At 44.9% G+C, this 27,500-nt stretch overlaps 1 protein-coding gene across 2 annotated transcripts in view; it reads right to left on the bottom strand.

Moving 5' to 3' along the window:
- The window catches only part of ankrd28a (ankyrin repeat domain 28a), a 47,275-nt gene extending 24,207 nt beyond the window's left edge, over nt 1-23,068 (bottom strand). For both annotated transcript variants that reach the window (XM_080859535.1, XM_080859536.1), the window contains exons 1-5: nt 22,866-23,068; nt 7,544-7,627; nt 3,306-3,384; nt 1,948-2,018; nt 1,477-1,677 (exon numbers count right to left, since the gene is read on the bottom strand). In XM_080859535.1, the coding sequence (XP_080715661.1) occupies nt 1,477-1,677; nt 1,948-2,018; nt 3,306-3,384; nt 7,544-7,627; nt 22,866-22,892 (462 nt within the window). In that variant the 5' untranslated portion in view covers nt 22,893-23,068. The remainder of the gene's footprint in view (nt 1-1,476; nt 1,678-1,947; nt 2,019-3,305; nt 3,385-7,543; nt 7,628-22,865) is intronic.
- Nucleotides 23,069-27,500: the final 4,432 nt, after the last annotated feature.

The raw sequence follows: 27,500 nt of genomic DNA, 5'->3' as shown, positions 1-27,500 counted from the left end.
GCTGAGGTTATAAATACTCATTCTTCACAAAGGAAGGTGAACCTGGGCTAGTAATCTGATCTGATCTCTTACATTGATTGGAAGCTGTTGAAGAATGAAACAGCACCCGACTAAAATTTCAAACACGTCTGATAATTTACAGAATGTCAGACAGCTGGTAAACAGCATTTATTACGACATCCTTCTCATACCAAAGACATAGTTACCTAGACCACAATTATGTTTTTGCATCAACAGCACGTTTTAAAATCATACCTAAACCATACAATGCCATTCTGGAACAAACCCGCTAAACATCCTGCTAATATATTAAATAAATGGTACTTAAGCACTAGCACAAGTCTCTGTAATGAAAATTGTACTGCTAACAACGCCACTTCAGTATAATGTAATTGTGTAAACCCTGTATGATAGTAACAGTTATTTTATAGAGCAACGAACACACACAAACACACAAACAGTTAACACTATACATATTTGCAGACAAACTATCTGCTGACAACATATTGATTCTAAAGCAAAGCAATGAGTAGTTCAATAGTTAAGAACTGAGTGAAATGTGGCCCACAACTCTGCTCTGCTCTTCTTATGAGTTTGATGATGTTTAGAGCATTGGGTAGGAAGTGTACCATGATGAAGTTGTGTACCTGCACTCTTCTGAGACAGAGTCTGTTACTAAACCCCCTAAAGAATTAGAGGCAGTATTATGGACTAAACTAGTGTATCAACCAGTCCCTAAAGGATTAGAGGCAGTATTATGGACTAAACTAGTGTATCAACCAGTCCCTAAAGGATTATAGGCAGTATTATGGACTAAACTAGTGAACCAACTAGTCCCTAAAGAACTAGAGGCAGTATTATGGACTAAACTAGTGTACCAAGCAGTCCCTAAAGGATTAGAGGCAGTATTATGGACTAAACTAGTGTATCAACCAGTCCCTAAAGGATTAGAGGCAGTATTATGGACTAAACTAGTGTATCAACCAGTCCCTAAAGGATTATAGGCAGTATTATGGACTAAACTAGTGAACCAACTAGTCCCTAAAGAACTAGAGGCAGTATTATGGACTAAACTAGTGTACCAAGCAGTCCCTAAAGGATTAGAGGCAGTATTATGGACTAAACTAGTGTACCAACCAGTCCCTAAAGGATTAGAGGCAGTATTATGGACCAAACTAGTGTACCAACCAGTCCCTAAAGAATTAAAGGGCAGTATTATGGACTAAACTTGTGTACCAACCAGTCCCTAAAGAATTAAAGGGCAGTATTATGGACTAAACTAGTGTACCAACCAATCCCTAAAGGATTATAGGCAGTATTAAGGACTAAACTAGTGTACCAACCGGTCCCTATAGGATTAGAGGCCGTATTATGGACTAAACTAGTGTACCAAGCAGTCCTTAAAGGATTAGAGGCAGTATTATGGACTAAACTAGTGTACCAAGCAGTATTATGGAACGGTGGTGCGGGGCTGACCTCCACATGACCGCTGAAGGCAGCGTGATGCAGGGCGGTGCGGCCGGCCCGGTCCGACACGTTGACGTTGCTAAGCAGCGGCACCAGGGCCTCGGCGCAGCGCACGGCCTTGTTGGCGGCGGCAATGTGCAGCGGGGTCTGCCAGTTCTTGTCCCGTGCGTTCACATCCGCCGAGTGCTTCAGCAGCACCTGCACCGCCTCCTGAGGACAGGAAGTAGAGGCGCGAGGAAGGGAGGAGGGTGAGAGGGGGGGTGTGGAAAGAGAGGAAGAGAAAGGGAGGGTGTGAAGAGATGCAAGAGGGATCGTAGAGGGGAGAGAAGGAGAAAAGGGGGGTGAAAGAGATAGAAGAGAATAAAGGGAGTTTAGTATGCAAGAAGATAAAACTTGGATAAACACATGAGTAGGAGTGTGTGTGTGTGTTTGTGTGTGTGTGTGTTTGTGTGTGCGCGTGTGCGAAGGAAAGTGCGCTACCTCGCTGCAGGAGGCCACGGCTCGGTGAAGAGGAGTCAGCCACTTATTATCTTTGGCATTTACTCTCGCTCCTGTGGGATGGCAACAACCAGCATGGAGGGGGGGGGGGGGGGGGGGGAGAGAGAGAGAGAGAGAGAGAGAGAGACAGCAAAAAATGAAAGGGCAAGCCATTAAAATATTTCTCAAGATCATTTTTAAATGGAAAATAAAGACACGACAGGAAATACACACACACACACACACACACACACACACACACACAGGAAAGAGTGCTGTTGGCTCTTGTGAGCCGGGGAAAGACAGGGCAGACTCCCGTGATCTTCCGGGGCCACATCTGTGGGCTTCAGAAATAGACGGCCAGCACCTGTTGTCCTAATCCATCAGGCCAGAGAGAGAGCCAGCCTCCACCCATCCCCATGTAAACACCGCCATTCCCAGAAAATAATGTGTGTGTGTGCGCTTTCTGGTGAATTGGAGGGGGATGCACGCAGAAAAACACCTCTCAGCTATGTGAACGGAAAGGTCAAGGAACGCGTGACTACACTTCTGGTTGCACATAAGCTATTCTGCACTAATGGTCCCATTTTATTTGACATTTCTGGACAAATATCCAAACTGCTCTGCGGTTGATCGCTGACGATGTTAAACTTCATGTGATCTCCCTAAAAATGTACATTCCATAAACTAGTCTGTTTTTTTTGCCCCAACTAGATCACATTCCTATGGTGATCCTTCAAAACACTACAAATCAAATATTCAAAACAAGCGATTCATTTAAACCCCACACAGGTAAAAAAGAAAAGGAAAGAAACAAAAACCTCCCTTAAAACAGCCCCTAATTGAAAGTACTGTGTAGCCTTGAAATAACTCATCTTTAGATGGCTTGAGATAGATTTAGCCATTAAGTGGGAAAGCCCAGTGCCCGGAGGAATGAAGAATACTGCAGTCTTACCCAAGGCTCAAACTGCTCTAGAAAATAAACAAGATTTGCTGGGGCTAGTTCAAGGATGTCAGTGTGATGTTTCATTCCGGGACCAGTGCACTTTGCAAATGGAATCACACAAAGGGCAAAAACCTGCTCCAGATGATCAAGTCAAAACCTTTTCTAAGGCCGGCTAAGGCCACATTCTTGTGTGTTTCTGACTAACAGATGACTCTTCTCCTATTACTCCCTTATGTTAAAAAATACCATCATTAAAGACTTGAGTTTACATTTATTATAATTTTTTTTTTTTTGAGTTCACAAACTGTTGGCACTGTATGTTCTGTTTGCACGCAGGAGCGTTCTATATGCCCCAAGAGCTAATTTCATTTGAGTGAGAATGAGGCTTTGTGAGAGGAGGAAGGGTCTTACGTACCTGACAGAATCAGCAGCTCAATGATCTCAGCATCTCCCAGGTAGGAAGCAGCATGCAGAGGCGTTCTCTTCTCATTGTCCTATAGGAGCCGGGCACATGACAAAACGACCAATCAGGAAGAGAAGAAACAGAAATGACTTCTGCTTGAATTACACCAGTTGCACTGTGTTTTAGAAATAGATTTGGAAATGATTATTGTGATGAAACAAAACAAATAAAAAAATTAAATTTAAAAAAAGACTGTTGAAAAGCAGGAGTGACTCAGCAACCAAAACTAGGAACTGTTGATCAATGGTTCAGTCACATAGGTCAAACTGAATGGACCTGAAACTTGACCCTCTGACCCAGACTTCCTTATATTCAGAAGAGGGAAGTCAATCTTGTAATATGAGGTCAATTCAAAAGCACTACTACCACCACAAGAGAACGATTGGGGGGGGGGGGGGGGGGGGGGGGGGGGGGGATTTAGGAGGAAGTGAATATAACGAGGGCGAGGGCAATTTCATGACAGCCACTCAGGAAACCTCTAAGAAGAAGGGGGAAAAAAATTGGCAAGGTTCTCTGGCTTTGAAGATTGTGCCAGAACACAGAACAGATTGTGTCACACATACACACACACACACACACACACACACACACACACACACTCTCCCCCACTGCCACACACACACACACACACACACACAGGCTTGTATTCTTTTCAAGGCCGTGATGCAGAGGGCCTACACACAACATAGCACAGCTGGTCTCTGTTGCTACTACTACTCCTGCTACTGCACTGGTCCGGCTCCAAGTTCCCATCACCACTTCTGACCGATCTCATTTGTCCAGTGGGCAGGGCTCACACTCCCTACTACTGTGGCTGGGGATCCTGCTTGGAGATGGTTAGCCGTGCCGTTCATCACCACTGAATTATGGGTATATGAATGGCCGGTGCATGTTTTGACCACGGCTGTTAATTAGGCTCTTCCCCTGGGTGACGTAATTGAATCAGCACTGGTTACACGCCTGACATAGCTGGAAGCAGTGGTCAAGTGAAGGAGTCTGTTTGTGTGTGAGTGAGTGTGTGTGTGTGTAGTTTGTCTGTCTCTACTAATATTATGAGTAGTCTTGTCGGGAGGAGGAAAAGGTTTGTGTGTGTGTGTGTGTGTGTGTGTGTGTGTGTGTGTGGCAGGGTATTCCGGTTCTGTGTGTACAGTCTTGTGAGGAGGAGGAGGGTATGAGTGCTAAGAGTTTTTTTATTAGTAAGAATCTGTATTTGTTGTGGCAGCATAATGATTTGTATTCGGATAAAAGTGGAAATGGACATAACAATGCTGTTTTGGTTTGTATTACAATTCTAATCTCAGGATATTTAAGTTTTAATACAGGTGCTCTTCCATAAGCGCTTATCCTAATTATGAACACTTTGATGTAGTATTGGTTTATGGTATTCCCCACTACAAGGGGCATCATCATGTCAAGGCAAATCATTTCTCCCCCACTGTGTCTGTTATTGGCTTTGCTAAGGGGGGAGATTGTGATGGGTAAAGAGTTTTGTAATAAAGGCAACTAACATGGATGCTGTGGAAGAGTGACTTGCAGGGATAGGACTTGGCTGTGTTGTTTATGTGGTACTTGGGAAGGATGCTTGTCATGGCAAGTGATTGTGCATTTCAGATGTTGACAGTTGCTTAACATCTTTGCCTTTGCTAAATAAAATCAAAACAAAATTGTGGAGAAGCTGTCCATTTTGGCTCCTTTTCAGCCTGTGCTTTCTCTCTCCTCACGTCAGCACAAGCAGGAGGAGTAAACATGCCCTCCATGTTCACAGTTATGAGGAACACCAACTATTCAACATGTTCTTCCACCCCTAAAATACATGTGTTTTGCAGAATACCGAATTAAGATTTGGCTCCACCCCTAGTGTTTGTTTGTGTATATGTGTGTGTGTGTGTGTGTGTGTGTGTGTGTGTGTGTGTGTGTGTGTGTGTGTGTGTGTGTGTGTTTATGGATATGCACTCCAGTTATGTGCGGTCTTGTGCTGAGGATGAGAAGTGTGTGTGCGTGTGTGTTTATGTGACTGTGGTTGATAAATGACCTCAGTGTAAACTCATGCAGTGTGGTTGAGATCACATATCATATCATATCATATCATATCTGCAGTACCATACATACATCACTGGAGCAGCTTACCCTCACGTGACTGTAGTACCATATGTCACATCACTACCTGCTGTAGTACTTCAGGTCAACATCTTGACTACATTTCCATATAATAGTTTATAGTGTAGTTAAGTATTTAACAGACGCGTTTGTTCAAAGCAGCTTACTTCTATCATCAAGCTTCACATGTTATGCTGCTTTCTTTTGCTTCAAAAAGTTACGGCACTTCTCCCTCTCCCTCTCCCTCTCCCTCTCCGCTTGAGGGACTCTACCACAGACTCATGGCTGCCAACCGTGGGAGGGATGGGGCTCGGCTTAGAGGCCTCAGCCTGGATGTGATCAAGTACTGCTGAGCAAACGATGACGATGATGGGCCCAGACAGATCAAGCTCCAAAAGCCAAATTGAAAGGCAGCCTCCGTAAACAGACACTCATTTAAGGCTAAAAGCTTGTTTGTTCCGCTGATCTGGAGCCAGTCCAGTCCCCCCCCGTCCCACCCCCCTATTTCTCTCTCTTTCATCGCCTCCCCCCTTCCTTTCTTCCCTCTTATTCACTCCATCTCTGCAGAAAGCCATCAGAGCACGACCCATAAACTGGGATCACATGACCTCACTGGCTCACCCCCCCCTAAAAGCAGCCACAGGATGGGGCAACAGAGAATCCCGAGCCAACACGCAGACGCAGCAGCCACTGAGGTTAGAGCTCCACTTATTACACAGGACGTAAATATCAACACATTTAACTTCATGGCTGGTTTTCCTCTCGTCTCCATTTCTTGCTCTCTTCACCCTCTCCATCGCTCATTTTGTCCATCTCTCCCTCTCTTTCTGTCCATCAATTTTTTTCCAGCTCTCTCTCTCTCTTTCTGTCCATGTCTCCCTCTGTCCATCTCTATCTCTCTCTCTCTCTCTCTCTCTCGTTCTCGATCATTCTCTCTTTCTATCTCTCTCTCTCTCTCTCCTTCCCGATCATTCTCTCTTTCTATCTCTCTCTCACTCTTGATCTTTCTGCCTCTCTGGAGTGTTGTTCTTTCTCTCCAGCCATCAGTCGATATCTGCCCAGGCCCTCCATCTCCTGGGGAATCGATGTGGCAGCGCCCTGGTCATTACTAGGCCAGTTAATCAGTCGCCCGCCCACCCACCCACTCTCTCTCTCTCTCTCCCACTCGCTCTCTCCCTCCCTTCCCTCTCTCTCTCTCCCACTCGCTCTCTCCCTCCCTTCCCTCTCGCTCTGTCTGTCTCTCTCTCTTGCTCTGTCTGTCTGTCTCTCTTGCTCTGTCTGTCTGTCTCTCTTGCTCTGTCTGTCTGTCTCTCTCTCCGTCTCTCTTTCTCTCTCCCTCCCTCCCTCCCTCCCGGCCATCCTGCAGAGCCCAGCCCTTGGGTCAACTCCAGAGAAGAGGAGGGGACCATAGCTCCAGAGTGGCCCACAGGAGCCAGTCATGATGACCCCATCCAGTCACTACTCACTGAGCTGAAGATCTCACACACACACACACACACACACACACACACACACACACACACACACACACACACACACACACACACAGGGTCAACTCCAGAGGAGAGGAGGGGACCATAGCTCCAGAGTGGCCCACAGGAGCCAGTCATGATGACCCCATCCAGTCACTACTCACTGAGCTGAAGATCCACCAGGGCACATCTACACACACACACACACACACACACACACACACACACACACGCTGAGTGCTGACAGAGAGGCAATGGGCCAGACGTAATGACTAGCCCAGGATTAAGGTCACTATACAAGGGTAGCCCTGTTGAGAAACACACTCAGACGTCGGATACCCAATAGCCTTTGGACTTGAATGAGAAAGGAGACGGGGGTGTGTGTGTGTGTGTGTGTGTCAATGAACACGCCACTCATGTGCCATCAGTGGAAACACAAGATGACCCTGTGACAGTCTTACACAAACATTTACTTAATTAAATAAATAAATAAATAAATAAATAAATACATACATACATACATACATACATACATACATACATACATACATACATACATACATACACACATAAATGGTGCATTTTGGAACCTAGGTGAGATATCCATGTTGGTGTCCTTACCTGCACGTTGACGTCCTCCTTCTTGAATATGAGCGAGCGCACCTCATCGGGATCGACATTAAATATAGCTTTCAGCAGTGAAGGCTGCGGAAAACATGGAAGGAAGAGGCCACAATCAGAATGTCATCAAAATAACCACAATACATTAACAGGAGGAGGATGCAACAGCTGTGGCCAATCCTGATAACAGCCACTAGCACGTCATTCAAAAAGACAGACGGCCAGTCGGTCTCTTTGCATGTTATACTGATAGATAACAAAGGCTAGAGAGAAACACATAAGTACCGTCTCTGTCCCCTGCAGAGGGTAATACTGTATTCTAGATTACCCAAAGGGTAAATACCTCAACTATACAAGAGGCAGTATAAATATAATAATAATAATAATACATTTTATTTTTAACGCACTTTTCATTCCAAAGAATCTCAGAGTGCCTATAATATATAATATAATATATAGAATATAAAACACATCCACGCATAACCCCAAGTCCATTATCAGGACTAGAGTGGTGGCTAACACAGACATATTGATTTGTCTTTACCAGGGTGGTACAACACATCACAGGACTGCATTAGGTAACAACAGCTTGGTTTGTGCTCAGCCAAAGGACTGCCAACAAGGTGGAAGACTGCCATTTACACTAACATTTAGGGCTGGGCGATTTTTCGATTTCGATTTTAATCGCGATGTAATTTTTTTCTACGGTTTTAAATGAGACGTTCGATTAGACTGCGCCTTCAAAAAAAATAAAAAAAATAAATGTTTTCACAGACCCGCGAATACAGCGCCGCACGTAGCCCATGGGCGTCACGACAATGTAATTGGGGGGGTACAAGACCCCCTCACTTTTCAAAACAAGTCGTTTCGACCCCCCCACTTTTGCAGTCAAAATAGTGCGTGCGTGACTGCTGTTCTACTAGTCCATTATTCTTTCCATTGCTTCACAATTAAATCCGTTCAACTTTATCAGTGGGGAATACCCACAGCAATATAAATCCACTCCGCGTTTTCCTGGTGTACTACGCAGCCTCATCACGCACGCAGATTCAACTGTCATTAATGTTCATTCATTCTCTGATTTGATCGGAGCGTCGCGCTAGAAGCAGACCACAGAAATGGACATACGGATTTTTTTTTTCGAAGAAGAGGAAAGTAAGTCAGAGTTGCCCAAGTTTTACCTGTAGTGGACAATTAAGGACCACCCAATGGACATTATCTGGCTATAATCGTATTGTTATTGCCATAACAACCGTGAGCTAATCTGGCGTTAACGTTAGCTAGCTAATGGCAGTTTTTCTAACGACAGCAGCGACTAAACACACACTCACCAAAGAAGATTTTTTTTTTTTTTTTAATGTGTCACTCACTTGTATACCTCTCTTTGACTCACACACGAAAGATGATGTCAATGCCACAAATAAAATGAACATTGGTGTGCTGGGCATGCTGTCAAGCTTTGCCATGTATGAAAACTATTTCCCCTACGTGAACCGTTTACTTCTGGCAGCTTCCATCCTTAAAGACTTTGGGTTTCAATACACATTTGGCCATTTCTGACCTGAACAGTCATACTTTAATGAGGTGGTCAGTTTGAATGTAGCCAACATAATTATCAGGCCACCAAACCTATATCAATTGTGAATTTGATATGCTGATAACATGATTTACATCTCAGAGAAAAACATGGTAAAATGCACCAGAATGCGGGTATTTGCATGTACGTTTTTCAAAAAAATTTGGGGTGATTTTGTTCATATCGTGATATAAAATCGAAATCAAAAATTTTTGGGGGAAAAAAATCGAAATATAACTTTTTCCCATATCGCCCAGCCCTACTAACATTACAGTCGGAACCAGTATAAGGAAGGGCATTTTGGTCAAATATTGACAGCTTTAGTACTCGACAAAAGGTATTTGAGAACTCATACTCCGGTGTGTGTGTGCGTGTGTGTGTGTGTGTGTGTGGATTGATCTTGTAACGAGTGTAAGTAGATCACCAGCAAAACTTTGGCTACCATTTTGGCTATGTGGTTCTTTGAACTCTGCTAGCACTGCAAGTCTGACCGTGGTAAAAGATGTTATTTGTATTGGCTAGCGTCTTCCTTTTCGGTCGACATTTACATTTTTTTATGCGAGGTCATAGCTCACTGTACAAGTAGTAGAGTTATATGACCGCTTTGTGCTGCATAATTTGCACTGCACTGAATTCGAACAGTGTTCTTTTTTGTGCTTTTTACAAGTCATTGCACGTTTTCAAAGCTATTGCGGTCTATTTTGTTTCTTCATTCACTGGCCCAAAAATGGCTCCAACATGAGTTTTCGGCGACAAGCGGTGCTAAGCAACGAATACAGTGCCTCTGCAGCATAGTTGAGTGAGAGGCCATTTGTGCACATTAATCTGTAGATTCACCTGCCTTCACATTACATGTTTCTTTGTATATTCACTTCCTGCCTTTCTGCTCTATTGCTTTAAATGAAAGGAATCTTGGGTGGCCTACAATTCAGTGGTTGAAGCACATCAAAAAGGTGGAGTGACTACTTTCAGTGAAGAGTCTGACTGGGGTTCTTCCAGGATATCCTCATTCATGGAATGCCTCTTGCACAATCAGAAATTATTCAAATCGTTGCACCGGATCGAACAGGTAGAAGTCACACACTAAACATTAAAATCATGCATTGTGTTGTTATAAGTGATCATTGCTGTCACTTGCTTTCTCAACACTCGTACGCGTCCCTAATCTGGGATTGGCCAAACAGCCACCTACATACAAACAAGATCTCAATGGGGAAGAGACACATGATGAGCAAACAGCTCCTAAAAACTCTTTCGGTTTTGCCAGCTCTTCTAGCTAATTGAGATCTACTGATCCCGTACACACACACACACACACACACACACACACACACACACACACACACACACACACACACACACACACACACACACACACCTGTCCATTTCCTAAAATGGCTCCTTGTGTGCCCCAGACAGGTCACTTCCAGTTTCCTGAAATAGGTGAACACCCACACGAGCAGGGGCTCTACGCTCTCGCCTTACGGTAGGCTCCGCTCCAAAATAGTCTGGTTCCCCAAAATACCCAAGCCTTCAAACAGGCAACTCATCCTCACGCAATACTAGGCCTGCTCAGTCAGCTCATTAAAGAAGCACACCAAGCAGCTGCAAAACACCACAAAATAACAGAGGGGCTGAGAGTGAGTGTGTTTTTCTGTGTTCCAGGATGTCATAAACGTAGGTATGTTGTTAGTTGTACCGGTACACATGTAAGCAGCGAGCTACTAAACTCCCTAGCAATTTTCTCCTCTTTACCTCCCCAAACAATCTTTGGCCAACAGACCAGACGGCACAAAGCGTCAGCAAGCCTGTTTATGGAAATAACCAGCTGCTATGTGTGCTAGTGAGCTAACAGCTAAGCTACAAGCCCAGTTGTCCCTAAAAATTGTCTGCTTGAGGAGAATGACAACCATACATTGTTGTGCTGTCAACATAATATGTCTGTTGTTCCTCTCTCTACCCCCCTCCCTCCCTCAATCTGAAGCTTTAGACCCCCCCCACCCCCCCCAACCCAGAACTGTCCTGTTCCAAATGAAGTCATCGCAGTATGTTGATGCTAATCAGCTGGATAGCATCCTGCCGGAACACAAGAGTGCCTGGTGTTAGCCCAGGCTGCGGCAGGATTAGCGTGGTGGTGTTAAACACCAGAAACACATCCGTGTGAAACCAGTGAGAGCGAGGCATGTGCCAAAGCAGGCAGGGGCACGTTTCTGTGTGTGCCATCGGGGGAGAGAGGGGGAAACGGTAAAGGTTGGCCAGGCTAGGGCAGCAACAGCGGATATAATATATAATTGCCCCAGAACAGATACAGACATGCCGGCCTTGCTAGCCTCTGCATCGGATCGCTCCTCCCCCCCCCCCCCCCCGTGTGTGTGTGTCTGTGTGTGTGTGTCTGTTTTTCTGTGTGCGTTCATATATTACATGACTTTTTCTTCTCCGACATCTACAGCTTAGGTGTGAAGTTTTTCACAATGTCCTCAACAAGGACGCCGCGGTAATTACAAGACCGGCATGTCTGTATCTGTTCTGGGGCAATTATATTTACAACACAGAGACAAGGATCAAAGGGATGAGCAGGTAGGTGATAAGTGAAGGTGAAAACCGGCACAGGAATTTTCCATTCCTATTTCCCCCAACCACAGCACCAGGTTTGCATATTGGATATGCATAATAAAAAAAAATGCATTACGTTCAAGAGCCGCTCAAAGGGTTGCATATGCAGTCTGAATGTCTCTCGTTCTCTCTCTCTCTCGTTCTCTCTCTCTCTCTCTCTCGTTCTCTCTCTCGTTCTCTCTCTCTCTCTCTCTCTCTCTCTCTCTCTCTCTCTCTCTCTCTCTCTCTCTCTCTCTCTCTCTCTCTCTCTCTCTCTCTCTCTCTCTCTCTCTCTCTCTCTCTCTCTCTCTCTCTCTCTCTCTCTCTCTCTCTCTCTCTCTCTCTCTCTCTCTCTCTCTCTCTCTCTCTCTCTCTCTCTCTCTCTCTCTCTCTCTCTCTCTCTCTCTCATTATCTCCATCTCATCCTCACCTTTTCTTCCTGAGTGTGAACGCTAGGTGCCGGCGGCCGCGGTGCACGCTGGGAAACGTGGTCCCGGCTGCCTTTGACGCGGCGGGTGATGGGGGCGTGGTCAGGGGAGGGGGAGGGCTCGTCGTCCTCCACCTCCTCCAACACCACGATGCACACGCGGCTGGTCCGCTCCGACCTCATGGGTGCACCCCCGCTGAATATCCCCCCTGCCGCCGCCACCAATGGCCCAGCAAAAAATCAGTTCCTACTCCTTCTCCTCCTCCGACTGACGTCTCCTTCGCGTCTCCTTCACCCCTCCTCCGATGTCACCTCTTCCCTCTCCCCCTCCCCACCCCCCCGGCTCCGTTTGTGCAGGTAAGCTCCAGTCCGAAAGCGATCTTCTTCACGCGGACAATTCCAGAATAAGTGGAGGCAGCTCCTCACGTTTTAAAAACCCAAAACACAGACACACACACACACACACACACACACACACACACCGGGCAGCGCTAGTGTAGGGGATTCCTCAGCTCACTGCAGCAGTGGAAGTGATGGCAGCAGCATGCGCCAAAAAATGCGCCTGCAGTAATCCCAAACCGTAGAGGACACCGTATCCACGCCGACGGAACGCTAGCGGTGGAGAAACGACAACAAACCGATTCCCACCGGCAGATCTGCCTCCTCTGTTCTCTTCTCCTCCCTCTCTCTCACACACACACATCTAAAAAAAGCACCACTCAATCAGACTAGCTGTGTGTGTGTGTGTGTGTGTGTGTGTGTGAGCTCTGGTCCCCTGATTAGCGAGGACAATGCTGTGAGCCTGTGCTCCGGCTTGAGCCTCAGTTCCATTCACCCAGCACGGCTGTCTGCTGAAACCAGCGCTTTTTTTCAGCCCTGCCTGCCTGCCTGCCTGCCCCCACTGCAACAACAAGCCTCCTGTACCAGCACTCAGGAAGAGAGGGAGGGAGAGAGAGAGAGGGAGAGAGAGAGAGAGAGAGATGAAAAGGGGGATGGGCAGAGAGAGAGAGAGAGAGAGAGAGCGAGGGAGATGGGGAGAGAGTGAATCGAAAGGGAGGCAGGGAGGGAGGAGCACTGCACAGGAGAGAATGAATGAGAGTGCAAGGGCAGAAGAAAGAGAGAGGGCAAAGGAAGAACGAGAGCAGGAGAGAGAGAGAGCAGAGGAGAACAGGAGAGAGGGGGCAGGAGAGAGAGAGAACAGGAGAGAGAGAGAGAGAGAGCAGAGGAGAACAGGAGAGAGGAGGCAGGAGAGAGAGAGAGAGAGCAGAGGAGAACAGGAGAGAGAGAGCAGAGAACAAGAGAGAGGAGGTCTGTTCCTATGGGCACAGAGTGAGAGACAGAAACAGAAGAGTCACCACACATGCTGACAGCACAACTCCACAGCACTGAAATATGATGCAGGAGATGGAGGAGGAGGGGGGGGGTGGAGTGGCCTGTGATCGTGAGAAAGAGGGGAGAGAGATGTAACCATGGCTTTGGAAAGCCTGCCATGACGGCAGTCACGGTTCCGACAGTAACTGGGGTCATAATATAAGGTCAGGTTTATGAGGGAACCTTTACACACACACACACACACACACACACACACACACACACACACACACACACACACCAGGGTGGGAAATTTACATATTTTTTAGGGGGCAATTTTTGCCCCCACTTACTGAAATCCAGGGGCATTTCACAAAAAATTGGGGGCACTTTTAGAAACTTGTGAAAAACATTGACCCTTTGTTCAAAATAATAAACACACTTATTTAGGCTTAAAGCAGCAATACGGAATTCTGTTCCAAAACTAGTACGCCAACTACCTAAAAGGCATGCAAAAACCTTGTAACCACCACCAACAGCCCAGCTGACACAGATAGAAGATTGCCACCACACTAACTGGTGTATTTTTGCAGTACCTGGCATGTCATGCATGTGAAAGCTTTTCTTCCATTTTTGCAGGGTGTTCCAGCCCGTTACACAGAACTACATAGGGCATATCTTTGATGGCTAGTGGGAAAGACACAGGTCTTGATCGGTCCTTCACATGACCATATGCGATCAAAATGAATTAGAGGATGGTACCAAAACTAGTTGCCTATAAAACCATACCTCAAAAAGTGTAAATTGTTGCATAGTGTTACTTTAAAGTATATGAACAATTGTCATTAAATGGCAATAATAAGACTATTAGGCATTAGTCTACATATTCAAAGTGTTTTCTTAGATTTTTTGAAAAGAAAAACCAAGCAGACAACGTAAATTACACAATCATATTCACGTTTATTCTTATTTATTTGTGGTTATTAGTTGTTATTATTATTATTCATTGTTATTTCATTATTGAACTATTAACAATCGTTTTTTTCTTTCTTTTTTTAATAATAATAATAACACATTATATTTATGGATTTTTGTGTTACCTTTAATCATGTTATACCTACCATAGTAGGCCTACAGGAAATACAGATAAGACTAGTAAGCTAGCTTGCAAGCAAGCCTTTGTAGCTAACGCACAATCAGAGATAGCTAACGTTAGCTAACTAACATTTAACTAGCTTAACCGATCATTTCTAAAAGTATTATCACTAGTTATCATTCACCGTAGGCGATGGCGTGTTGCTTGGCGCCTGGTGACGAAAGGCCATGGATTTCTGTATGTTTTCGCTCCCCTTGAAGAAGTCAGCAGAAACATTTGCCTGTGCTGACAACGACTTGGGCAACTCGTTGTCCACAAGTCCGACATGCCTTGAAAAAAAAATCTGGTCTTTTTCTCGTCGTCGTCGTCGTCGTCATCCTCCACCCCTGGACAATCTAACTTAAACATTTTGACAGTCGCTGGGTGTGTGAATTAATTTTATCTTAACCTGAGATGGTGACAGAGACTGCGCTGATCCTCATTTCTCCTCACGCAGTCACAGGTCTGATTAGGAAGCGCTCCAAATATTTTTAGTTAGAACGTTCGGTTCTTCACGCAACAATCAGTCAAGGCGAAAATCAAAACATTTAATGGCAACTGACCGGGTCATATAGGCTACCATGTTTTTGACAGTTCATTAAATTATTATTACACAAAATTATGGGGGCATTTTTTGCCCCTCTCCTAGTAATTTTAGGGGCAAAACTATATTTCTTAGGGGCAGTTTTGCCCTTTGCCCTCGCTAATTTCCGACGCTGACACACACACATCCACTGTAGGACTTTGTGGCTTGAACGTTTACAGGAATGGCCCAGTGGTCCGTCCTTTTCGTTTCCAATGTGGTGCAGGAACTATTGGGAAGCCTGATCATTTTGCTCTTTGATTGCGACATCAATTCCGAGCAGGACAAAACAACACTATAGTTCTCGAGTGGCAGCACCAACAATAGACCTCTAAAGTAAACCAGAGAATTATCTAAGATTAGCCCAAGGTCGAGTCGACAGTTGAACTTTGCTATAAAGTTATTTACACTCTAGTTTCATGGCAGAATTATTTGATAAAAGCCATCAGCACCAGGGTTGATGAACTACAGTCTGTATTTCAGATACTGTTTAGCGTGTGTTCATACAGTGACAGTAACCTCAACATGTTAACTCTGTAGGCTATAATTCCTTTCGCTGTATTTATCGCATAACCCTGTGAGTATAATATATATATATATATATATATATACACACACACACACACACTCTCTTGCCTTAAAAATGGTGCTTGTATTTTCTTCAACTTCATGTTTAACGAATAAGAGCTAACCATCACTGCAAGCCCCACCCAGAAGTTCCAGGGCCGCACAGAAGTATGTACCCCGGGGTAATACTTATTTCTCCCCCAAAAAGGACCCGAGAGAGAGTGCTCCTTAAGGGGCGGTCTGCCCCAAAATGGCCCGCTAGTTCCGGCAGTAAAAAGGCGCCCCAAGTCCTGGGTCTGAGACTGCAATGCATTAAGCCCACTCAGTTCTGAAAAAAACAAACACAACCTCCACCCCCAAACACTAACGCACGCATGCACGCACACACACACACACACCAGCCCTGGCATCTTAAAACACAAAACCACACAGGCAAAACAAACAACCCCCCCCCCCCCCCCCCCCAGTAAAAAGATGAATCAGTTGAATGAAAAGCACGATGAGTCACTCACTGCATTCCCCAGCCCAGAGTCACTGAGCAGGACACACCAGAGAACTCCAGAGGACTCCCTCTCCCTCTCTCTCTCTCTCTCTCTCTGTCTCTCTCTAATGCTCTCCTCCTCCAATCATTGCCTCTCTCTGTCCCTCTGTCTCTTCTGCCCTCCTTTTCCCTCATCACAGAATGCCCTCTTCTGAGCTGAAGAGATGGGGCATGAAAAAAAAAAACAGCACAAGGCCTGGCAAGAGGGCATCAGTGTGCGCACATACAGTGCATAGAGAAATCCTTCTCACACACACACACACACTCACTCTCTCTCTCTCTCTCTCCTTCCCTGTTGTCCGCCCCATCTCGTTCCCTGAAACCCACACACTTTCGAAGGACAATATCTTCTGTGTGTCCACACTATTCTGTCGCCATAAGGCCATCACGCCTTGACCTTAATGTAGCTATCTGGATCTTCCTGTCTGGCAAAGCAAATCAGCACTACACCACACCACATCACATCAAAATGGATTTGCATTTCATACAGTGCTGAAAACACTATGTCCTTGTCCCTGAAGGTCACGAAAGAGTGAAAACTGGGAAGGCAAGGGATGCTGTACCCTTGCACTTATAACTGGTTTCAAATGAAAGAATGAGGGATAGAGAGAGAAGTGAAATAAGAGAGAGCCTCGAGGAACATTCTGAAGTCGCCACAAACCCCCATTAACCCCCCTGGCTCCAACCGACAAGCACACACACACACACACACACACAGCTCTGTACATGTCTATGCATGTGTTCTGTACCACAGTACCACAGACTGGCAGGCTTTAGCATCTGCCTTCATTTGAGCATTTTTCAGCTAGCTTTTCCAGACGCACATTCTTCTTCCCCGCTCGGAGAACCCCAGGGCGGCCATCTTTCTCTGCATCAGGGGCCTGAAGTTCTCTGCCAGGGCTGGCACCTTTATCGTGCCACCTCGCTTGTTCTTAGTATCATTTAGGACAGTCATTTCTTCCTATACTGTCGTGATGGCAGAGTTTTCTCTAGATGTGCTGATGTCTAAAAGTATCCAAAATGTCTCCTTCTCACTCAATTCTAAAATCAGTAGAAGGGATGCATTAGACTGCATGCAAACACCCCCTCCCTCAACATAGACCCATTTTGACTGAGGAAACATTGGCCCTTTTCTTAACACACACACACACACACACACACACACACACACACACACACACACACACACACACACACACACACACACACCTTGGCCCTGTTCTGCACATGACCGCAGTGCCCGCTAGGGACTGTTGCCGGTGAAGCGCCACACACCAGACCTCATTTCCTGCGCGGCAGCATTTACTGAAACCGGACAAAGGGCTTTCATCCGCAAGGGCTGCCTCAACAGCACCCTGACGTCACACTCTCTGCTCCTTCAGGTCACCCTTGGTGACCGTGAGGAGCTGGCATAAGTAGAGCTTTTCTTGTGATCCTCTACCGAGGGTGAAGAGACTGCCTTTTCTGTAGAGAGCCACTGCCCTTTTCAGGATGGAGCTTTGGGCTTGCTCAGCAAGGATATTGGTTCATTGGTCATAATATTGGTTTTAAAATACAAGATTTTATTTCAAAAATTGCCTCGTTTGTATGAACTCACCCAGGTCCCTGTGAACTGAGGCCAAAATCTGCTGCGGTATTTCTAAACCCCCAAATCATAGAGAAACCTTTAAGGCCCTATTCTTCTGTGTAGTTGGAACCAAAGGAAGAAGAAGAAATAAAAGCAGCACGCACACACACGTACGCTCGACAACAGGTAGGCTCTCCGCTGCCTCCTTCAGGCCCTACTTAGAATAGCCCACCATGTTTCGTAGAAAAAAAAAAAGGGGGAAAGTGGCAGCTTTTGGCTTACATAAGAACCGGGTGCCGGAGCGCAGGCTTAAAAATAACACTGAGGTATTTCGCTGCACTGGCAAATTCAATCAGAGAGAACCTCTTAAGACAATCAGCACAACTTGCCACCCAAGCAAAAACTGCACCCGGCCCTGGCCTGCCGCCTCCTTCCATAAATCCCTCCATAACTCAATACCCTCCCCTTAGCACGCCAGAGCTCGAGACCACAATAGGCAGACATAAGGCAGTTCGATTCTGCCCTGGAAGCCATTCGATAGAGTGCTACGACTGACCCCGAGCCAGTTTAACAGCGTGCTCCAATTCTCTTCAGTATCAAAAGAGAGCGGACGAGAGGATAGACGGATTGCTCTCTTTTGCCCGGATGAATCGTTTGCACGCAGCGAGATCAGACGGGGCCGTTTGCATAAAACTCGGCACAAAAAGATGAGTTGGGGAAAACACACGCTGATCAAGTGCTGGACGGCGAGAACAATTAGCAAGTGGCAAAAGCAGCGTGGAGGGTTGAAACGTTATCCGCTGCGTGATACAAGACCAGGCTCTCTCGTTTCCCCCTTCTCCCTCATGAATAAACATTCTGCATCTTGAACAGTAGGCAACAAGCGTGTGCTGGTTCGTTACATTTAACAATTGCCGTGCACTAATCACATTACTAAACAGTTGAATTGAACTGGTCGTGATGGTGATGTATTCAAACGCACGCAGTCACGGTCGGATGTTTAAAAACGATAGGGGGGACTGTCGCCATGGTTGGATCGTGTTGGGCAGAAGCTCAGTGTCATGGCAACAGGCCACACAGTGCAGCTTGGCAACGACCACCGCGGCTGCCTCGAAAAAGAAGCCTTTGTGTGCCCCCTAGTGCCAACACACTAACACACACTCTCACTCACCTTCACTCTCACCAACACACACACACCTTCACTCTCACCAACACACACCTTGCCCCCCCAACCAGTCCCACTGCATCATGAGGCATTAAGAAGATTAGATATCCTCTCATGTTCGCAACAGCAAAGCGCGCGACAGCTGAGCCGAGGGGGAATACGTGTGCTTTTGAGAGTGTGTCTGTGTGTGATGTCTTCCCCTATTCTTTTTGTGGTGTGTGTCCATGCATCTATGTGTGTGTGACCGAGTGAGAGAGAGAGAAACAGAAGTGTTAAGTGTAAGTCTAGTTGCCCAGGACTCGTGTTGGTTGTGGAAACCACTCATGTCTATTCACTTCTGTAGGCTGAGGCCACAGGGAGCTTAAGTGGGGGGATAGAGGAGAAAGCTCAGCGCCCGTGAGGAGGCAGGCAACACCGTGAAGAGCACAACAAGGCAAAGGTCACGCTAGACGCGTCTGCCTCAAGACCGCCATCAGCCAAGTTACTGAATGGAGCTCCAGGCATCAGGGGCTATCAAAGGACGCTTTAATACCCATTAGTGAATACTTTCACTGTGATTTGAGTGCCGTGTCTAAATGCACTGGCTCTATGACCGATCTCAACAGTAATGACATAGATACATGCATCACCTGCTGTGTCTGCGCCAACAGACATTTATAGACCCAAACACCAAGAAGAAAGGGCAATGAGGAGCATTTCAAAGCGGAAAATAGGGGAAGAATTTGACCATTCACAGTTCAGTCAGTGGGTTTGAACACTTGCAGGCCAAATCAAACAGTTCAACATTTTCCATTATTATTGGACACACACACACACACACACACACACACACACACGCACGCACGCAGACACACGCAGACACACGCACACACACACACAAAACTGAACAAACACCAAGCATCCCATTCTTCATTTTATAAACAATCCACTGCACAAACCTGCTTTGATCAACTTCCTCCCAATTCTTAATTCAAAGGGCACGTGCATTTAAAAAAAAAAAAAAAAAACCTACAACCACAATAGCAGGTGACAAACTGGCACTGCCTTGCTTATGACATCATGACATTTACAGGTGGCATGGTTGGCAATGGCATGCAGTCCACCACACTGTGCTGCCAAGGACAGTTAGAAGGGAGTGAAAGTGACATTAGAAAACAAGTCCCCGGTGACATTGCACTGGAAGATCTCCATGGCCTCACTGGGAACCTGTGCTCAGAACGACAGAGGAATTTTAAAGCACGGCACACTGCGGTTTGTCATCTTCCCAGAGTCCACCATCAGGCAATGGCACATATATGCCTTTGTTTGCTGGTTTGAAAGGTCGTTTACAGTCATGTTCTGAACACTATGCATCACTGATCATTCGTTTAAACAGTACACACACACACCTACAGATTGACAAAGTAAAGTGAAAAGTGGGCTTCCAACTAATCTGACAACCTGTCAGGGGCAGGAGAACCACCTGATGATACAACTCTTAACATAGGAATAGCAAACTGGACCCCAGTAAAAACCTGCCACTACAGGATTTAACATGGCTACACTTCCCCCAAAGTGACAGAGGCACACAGCTTTGGTCTAACCAGAGCTGATGTTACTGAGAAAATCAATGGCATGTGTTCCTGTTCCGAGACCCCCCCCCCCCCCAAAAGGCAGTGACAACGTGTCCACAGGGCTATTTTTGGTGACCGCTCTCATTGTCCACTTTTCAATCAGCACGCAAACAATGGGTGAGACAGCGTAATCAGAACGGCTCTTCCTGTGGTTGTGACTCTGCAGTGAGTCCCCCCCCCCCTCGCCGCCCATATTTTACTGTATGAAGGAGTGTGTTGGGCTGTGCTAGAGTATGTGCATGTATGTAGGTTCACACACTAGGATGTGGGTCTAAGGATTTGTTTAAGAGTGTGTGAGTCTGAGAGGGTAGGGTTCCATTACAGCACCTCTCCAAGCCATGTCACCCTATTTGTCCTAAAATGATCTACAAGATACATCATTGCAGTCATGACTGAAGACAACTTCAAATGTCAGACTTGTTCCTCGTACTGGTCTGGAAAGTTCAGACATGCCCAGCGTCCGTGTAGCATCCAACTCCTGAAAAAGCATATGCTAGGACATCAACAAGCAGGACCACAATTTGTTTCCATACACTGCCTTGCGTTTTCTTCTTTTGCTTAACTTACACATTCCCTTTACACACAAACATACTCACTCTTCCTTGAACAAACGCATGCACTGATCATAGCGACCGCAAACAAGTAGTTACACTGAGAATATGATGATTCCTATGTACAGTAAGTTAGAAAACATTCGTAACTATAATTGAATGTTATGTTCCTATCTCTAGTACGTCTTGAGCAGGAGAAAGCCAACGCTCAAATAATTACATGAGAAAAGAAAGAGTGGACAGATGATTCATAAACGCCAAAGAGAGACCTTTGGCCGGTATAAGCCGGGAGTTGGGGTCAGGTTCGGTACTCAGTAGCTTAAAGTAACGGCTAAGCACATGAGCGCTTTCTCAATCTTTGCACAAGCAGCACATGCACAATGGAAAAATCCAACGTATTGGTGTATGGTGGTGGCGTTGCAGTATGTTGACACCCTGATTTACGTGATATTCTCGAGTAATTCTCGACTCAAGTGCATGCCTGACATCGATTGTGTTGCATGCCAGGGCAGTGCAAACAACGTCCCGGTATGCGTAACTTTACCCTGCTGGAATGAAGACGAAAAGAAAATCCTTAAACATAACCTCTTATACTATGAATCTTATCCCAACATACACAAAAGTTGTATAACTGCCTAGAGGTCCAACACGGTCTAGCTACAGATCTTAGTTAGCTATCTAACTGCCATTACCATCAGTGTTCGCTCGATACCTCACACATAGCTACAAGTGGCCATGAAAAACAAACGTCACAGTAACAAGCGAAAACAAGACCAAGAAGCGATAGGGTTTATTCCTCATGATTGAGGTTCACATATTTAAGATAATTTTCGAAACGTTACTAATCAAACCACATCCGACTAACCTTCAAGTAGCTACCTGAAATGTTGTCGCTACTGTGTCGATAACTAGCTCGACAGAGATTAACGTTAGCTACCTGTCTTTAAAAGAAATGTTCATCCTCTAGTTAGTTGTAATCTGCGAATACATTCTCAGTTGAGTACCTCGCAAGCTGCGTGTCAAACTTCAACTCTTCATGAAGACATGACACCATATAGCTCACAGTTAGCTTGATACTTTAACAACGTATCGCGTAACCCCGACATCTAGCTAGTCACATTAACCATATTAGCTAGCTAGCTTTGATCTGAGCCTGCCAAAGAAATGTGATTGTTCTGCTAATTTAAGCTAGCTCGATACATAGCCAATATCATTCAAGTCTGCACCACCGACTCAGTCGTGGCTTAACCACGTTTTTTCTTTAGTTAAAGCAAGTGGATAGTTAACCAGTAAGGTAATTTGTCAAATATCTACCTTTACTAATTAAACCATTATATTAAGGCAAACTAACAACTAGACAACTTAAAGGCAGCCACTGATATGCCCACAGCCAAGATCACTTTTTAACATTGATCGCAGCTAGCCAGTTAGCTTAGCTGATGATGATGATGTGAAAATGTGAGAAAGTATTGAACAAGTTAGAGCTAGCTGTTGCTTGCAAACGTTGAGCCAAACTGACATTGTACCAGATGAGCTAATGTTAGCGACTATCGATGCGTAATCATGGTTACTAGCAGTGGTACCTTGTTAACCAACTAGGTAACGTCAGCTAGCTCATGGTCACCTCGCTAACACATTCAAAGCTAACAGAGCAGATACACAACGTTAGCTGGCTAGGATAACTGGCGACATACCTGGTCCCGGATTTTGAGAACCACCATGTTTCCTGTGCGTCGTGGACTTTCATGCAGACTTTAACTGATCTGCTCTCCAAGAAAGGGTTTTGGTACCCCGGACATCCGTGGGTTAATTTTCCGTATTATTTCAATTTGCTTTCAGCTAGGGTTTCCTCTTTCCTTCCTGAAATAGACAAATACAGGAGGCACCAACTCCACATTACCGCCACCGTCACGCAGAAGTTACAAGAACAGTGATTGGCTGCTGAGGTTTCAAACGACAGTAAAGCTAGCGCTGGTTTGTCTAGCTAGAATAGACCAAGAAATGGAAATTCATGAGATAACTGCTGGTGGTTCATGTAAGCAACAGTTCAACACACAAATTGAGAATTGGTACGCAATCTGACCTCTATATATGAAAAGCATAAACATTTTTGTGATATGTCATTGAGTGAATTCAGACCTCAAAGGTTTATGTTTAAGACAAATCTAATCATAGAAGAAAATAACTCAACTACATGAGCTGCAGTGAAATAAGACATCATATATTCTCAAACTCCCAACAAATGTTTTTTTCTGGTAGGCCTATGTATGTGTATTTCATCTTCAGACTGAAAGTGATCTTTTCCTCATTCCTACTTGGAATCGAAACGTATTTGTACCAAAGACATACTACCTACTCATACACACACATACAAGTTGGACTAATTGGAAACAACAAACGTCCTCTCACACACAAGAGTTTTTGCATTGCAGCCACTTCTTGGACTTCAGGTGATTGACATTACTGGCTGCCGCAAGGGACAAGTAAAAATAGCTGGGATCTGTTACTGAAGGACTTTGACCTTTCAATCTCAATGCGTGATGGACTGATGACATTTCTGTTAAATGTCTCGTCAGAATGAACCTTACACGTTTCCGGAACGTTTTTTTTTTTTTTTACCATTTTCTAATATAAATGCAACATGGTAACAGGTAAAATCAGCTCATCTCATTTGTTCTGCTGAAGATTGGCGCCATCTTATGGTGTCTTTGCAGATAGAACATAGGCCATGTTTCAACATTTTAGAAGTATTCAGTGTTTTGAAACACAAGCCAGGGATTGAGTGTAATACACATCCAGTTTCATGCTAAGATACTTAATAATGAACTTAACATGTATGTTTTAAGCCACAGCTGATACATTCAGCAATATGCAATTCTATAACCAAGAGAGAGAGGATGAGTGAAAGTCCCGGGAGAGAGGGAATGTCAGCTATGCCCTTCAGACCATTTAAGCAGCAGTCTCGAGTTTCTGCACAAACAGGAAGTCACACTCCTGTTTCCTGAGGCCAAGAGAAATGGCATGTTGAGTTTGTGTGTGATACAAAACCTCAGCCCTAGAGCTGGCTGGACATGAGTGGTGTTATTTGCAAAGGGAAGGTAATTCTTCCAGATCTGAACCCGTAAGCCATCCTAATCTCCCAGTAACACCATCTGGAATGCCTGTGAGTGTGGCAGTCACAGTGATGCCTTCGCTAATGGGTTAGGAGGTGTGAAAAACACAGAGCAGGGAGCACGACCCAAACTGCTATTAGAGTCATTTCACGACTGAACCACCAGCGATGAAAGGGAGATTGTTCACCTACACACACACACACACACACACACACACACACACACACACACACACACACACACAGTCCTGACACGACATTGCATGTTTGTGGTGACATTGTGCAGTTGTGTGTGCGCACACACACACACACAGAAATATAAAATTGGCCTGTTTTGGATGCAAATGAGTGCCATATGGTGACCCCACACTGGATGCCTAGGGCTGGGACACACAAGGACCATATTGAGTAAAGACAGGACGACTAATAAAAAGAACATTTAAAGATGCAATCCGTTAGTCAGAGTTAAAGTTTTATTAGTGTTATACTGAGTTGAGCTGCTCAAAAGGAATATTTCAGAAGCATGATGCAAACACTCTAAACATTGTTTTTCTCTTTAGAGTCCTCTTTTCAGTCTATTAAAAACAACCATGACATTCGGATCGATTTTTTTTTTTCATTTTCTTAAAGAAAAATAAGAAAATATAATTGACAGTACATTTAGGCACACTGTTGACATATACTGTACACCGATATGCACATTTCAGTATCATTGATTCATATGTATGGGGATTTAGAAAAAAAAGGAAAGAAACAAAGAGAAAAGACAAGCAATCCTGCATTGTTTTGGGAAGCTTTTTTGCTCAAAAGTAGAAGCCAAATATGGATAGAGACGTGAAAGCTCCAGTGAAGGTGATGGTGAAAATGGACAGCCGAACTTGGCTTTGACACAGAGGAAAATATGTTTGGAACAGAACCAGGCCGAATCACAGCACACTACAGCGGGTCAGTGCTGGCCAGTCATTGGCCCTCGGACAAGCGCCACCAGAAAGGGCCAATCACAGCACACTACAGCGGGTCAGTGCTGGCCAGTCATTGGCCCTCGGACAAGCGCCACCTCAAAGGGCCAATCACAGCACACTAAAGCAGGTCAGTGCTGGCCAGTCATTGGCCCTCGGACAAGCGCCACCTCAAAGGGCCAATCACACGAAAGGATGGCTACCCAGAGGTGGCAATATCACAGCGTTCTAAAAGAAAGACTAAATCAGGCAGGTAAAACTATGCAAGGTGTCTGAGGTTTTGTGGTAAATATTATTCAGTAAGTGCTTATATTTCATTGGTCATACAAGATGGCAGGATGTTTCCCCAGCTCCCAATTAGTGGAACATAAAAAGCCCTGCTGTGTTGTCTGCACTGGCAAGAGATTTTAGTTCCTTCTCTTTTTCTTTTTTTTGATAATCAGATCGAGGCCTAAAAAAAAATCCAACAATTAGGAAACAAACACCACCACCACCAACCACCAAACAGAAAAAAAAGAAAATATAATGTAATCCCATGAAATCAGGCTACGGGAGACATCCTTCCCCATATGCCCAACAGTGTTAGCGTCACGTCTTCACGAGGAATATATAGCACAGTCACGACCCATGTGGCATAACTTGCATGCCCAGGGAGCTGCCCACGAGACTCACCACCACCACCCCCTTGTGGCAGCTCCTGGCATAGCCCAGGCCCTCAGCCCTCAAGTGCCACTTTTTACTCTTCTCTGTAGACTCGACCTGTGAGTGTGACAACACTCACACTCACTCAAAGTCACATAAGTCATCATATAAGTAATCATGATGTTCGTATGCGATTCATACATTTCCATTTAACTCATTACATACAGTGTGCTCTTTCAATGGTTCCAGGGGGAGGGGGGGGGATTACAATAGCATGCGAACAGAAATTGTACATGATACATGATATAACCGGGAGTGATGTCAAACAAACAGACAGACTTATAAAACAAGTCTTTAAAACAAACTTAGTATTATACAACAACGGAATGTGAGTTGTTAGGATCAGGTCTTTTTTTGGATTCTTTCAAATTCTCTTAATTTCTGAAAACATGATTTTTTTTTTCTTCCCTCCAATACAGTTATTCAAATACACATGCATTAAAGAAAAGCAAATATTGCACACACAAAAAAAAAAGAATGACATATTCTCTGAATAAAAAGTATGATTAGATTGGGCTATTTGTGTTGTCTCCAACATCTCTCTGTGCATGATTTGCAGTTGGGAGGCTACCACTAGCATCCGCATCTCTTGGTCTTTAGAGTTAAGGCTGATTCTCTAGTTCAAACTGGCACAGTTTTCTGACAACTAACAGGCCTGTGTTTTAGTGCTACACACGGATTTTCAACAGTAAAAGGAACACGACAAAAAACACATGTGAATACAATGATCCCAGAGTGTCCTGATGGGAATCCATTCGGCTGAGTTTATAAAACTTACGCACGGACACAGATTAAACAAAGATAGGTACATTCTTTGCAGCATATCTCCAGATATGCTTTTAGTTTTTTTATAATTGAAGAACACAAGCATTTGCAATCAAACCAACCAGGACACACACACACACACACACACACACACACACACACTTTTCTTGATGAGTTTGCTTTTTCAACGAACATTTGAAAGTCACACTGACATCTGGTTGATGAACGATACGAAGAACGGTCATGCTCTCTTCACTTACCTCTCCCACACACGCACACACATCAGTTTTGTAGTTTGTCATGGTCACTGACAATCACATACTGAGCAGAAACTGCCCCGCAGGCTAAGCACCCTTCTTCCACCCTCCTCTTCACCCATACAAAACAGAAGGAGGAAAAACTGCTGCATCTGTAGTCAGAAGCCGTTTGCATCGGTGCCACAACTATATTTGGTTAATAAACACATATTCATACGTATGTATAGTTCATATATTTATGGTAAAAGGTGAATTATGGTGCAGTTAAAAAACTCAGACTGCCAACTGTTAAAATCCTAATGCAAGCCTCGGGTAAGCTTAAGAGGAGTAGTGAGTGAACAAGAACCAAAAGTTAGCTCGCTCTCATCTCTCTTTCCGTTGAAACTCTTCTTCAGACTCCATTAAAAATGGTACAGTATTTGTGTACATCTCTTGGGTGGCAGAACCACTATGGGGTGGTTTCATCATAGTGATTTATCATAATAAAAAACAAACAAACAAACAATTATATTTTGTCTGGGATCTGTACCTCCC

The sequence above is a fragment of the Sprattus sprattus genome (assembly GCF_963457725.1).
Source record: "Sprattus sprattus genome assembly, chromosome: 20".
NCBI lineage: Eukaryota > Metazoa > Chordata > Actinopteri > Clupeiformes > Clupeidae > Sprattus > Sprattus sprattus.
Note: the sequence above shows the minus strand (reverse complement) of the source record. Positions and strands in the feature narration are given on the sequence as shown.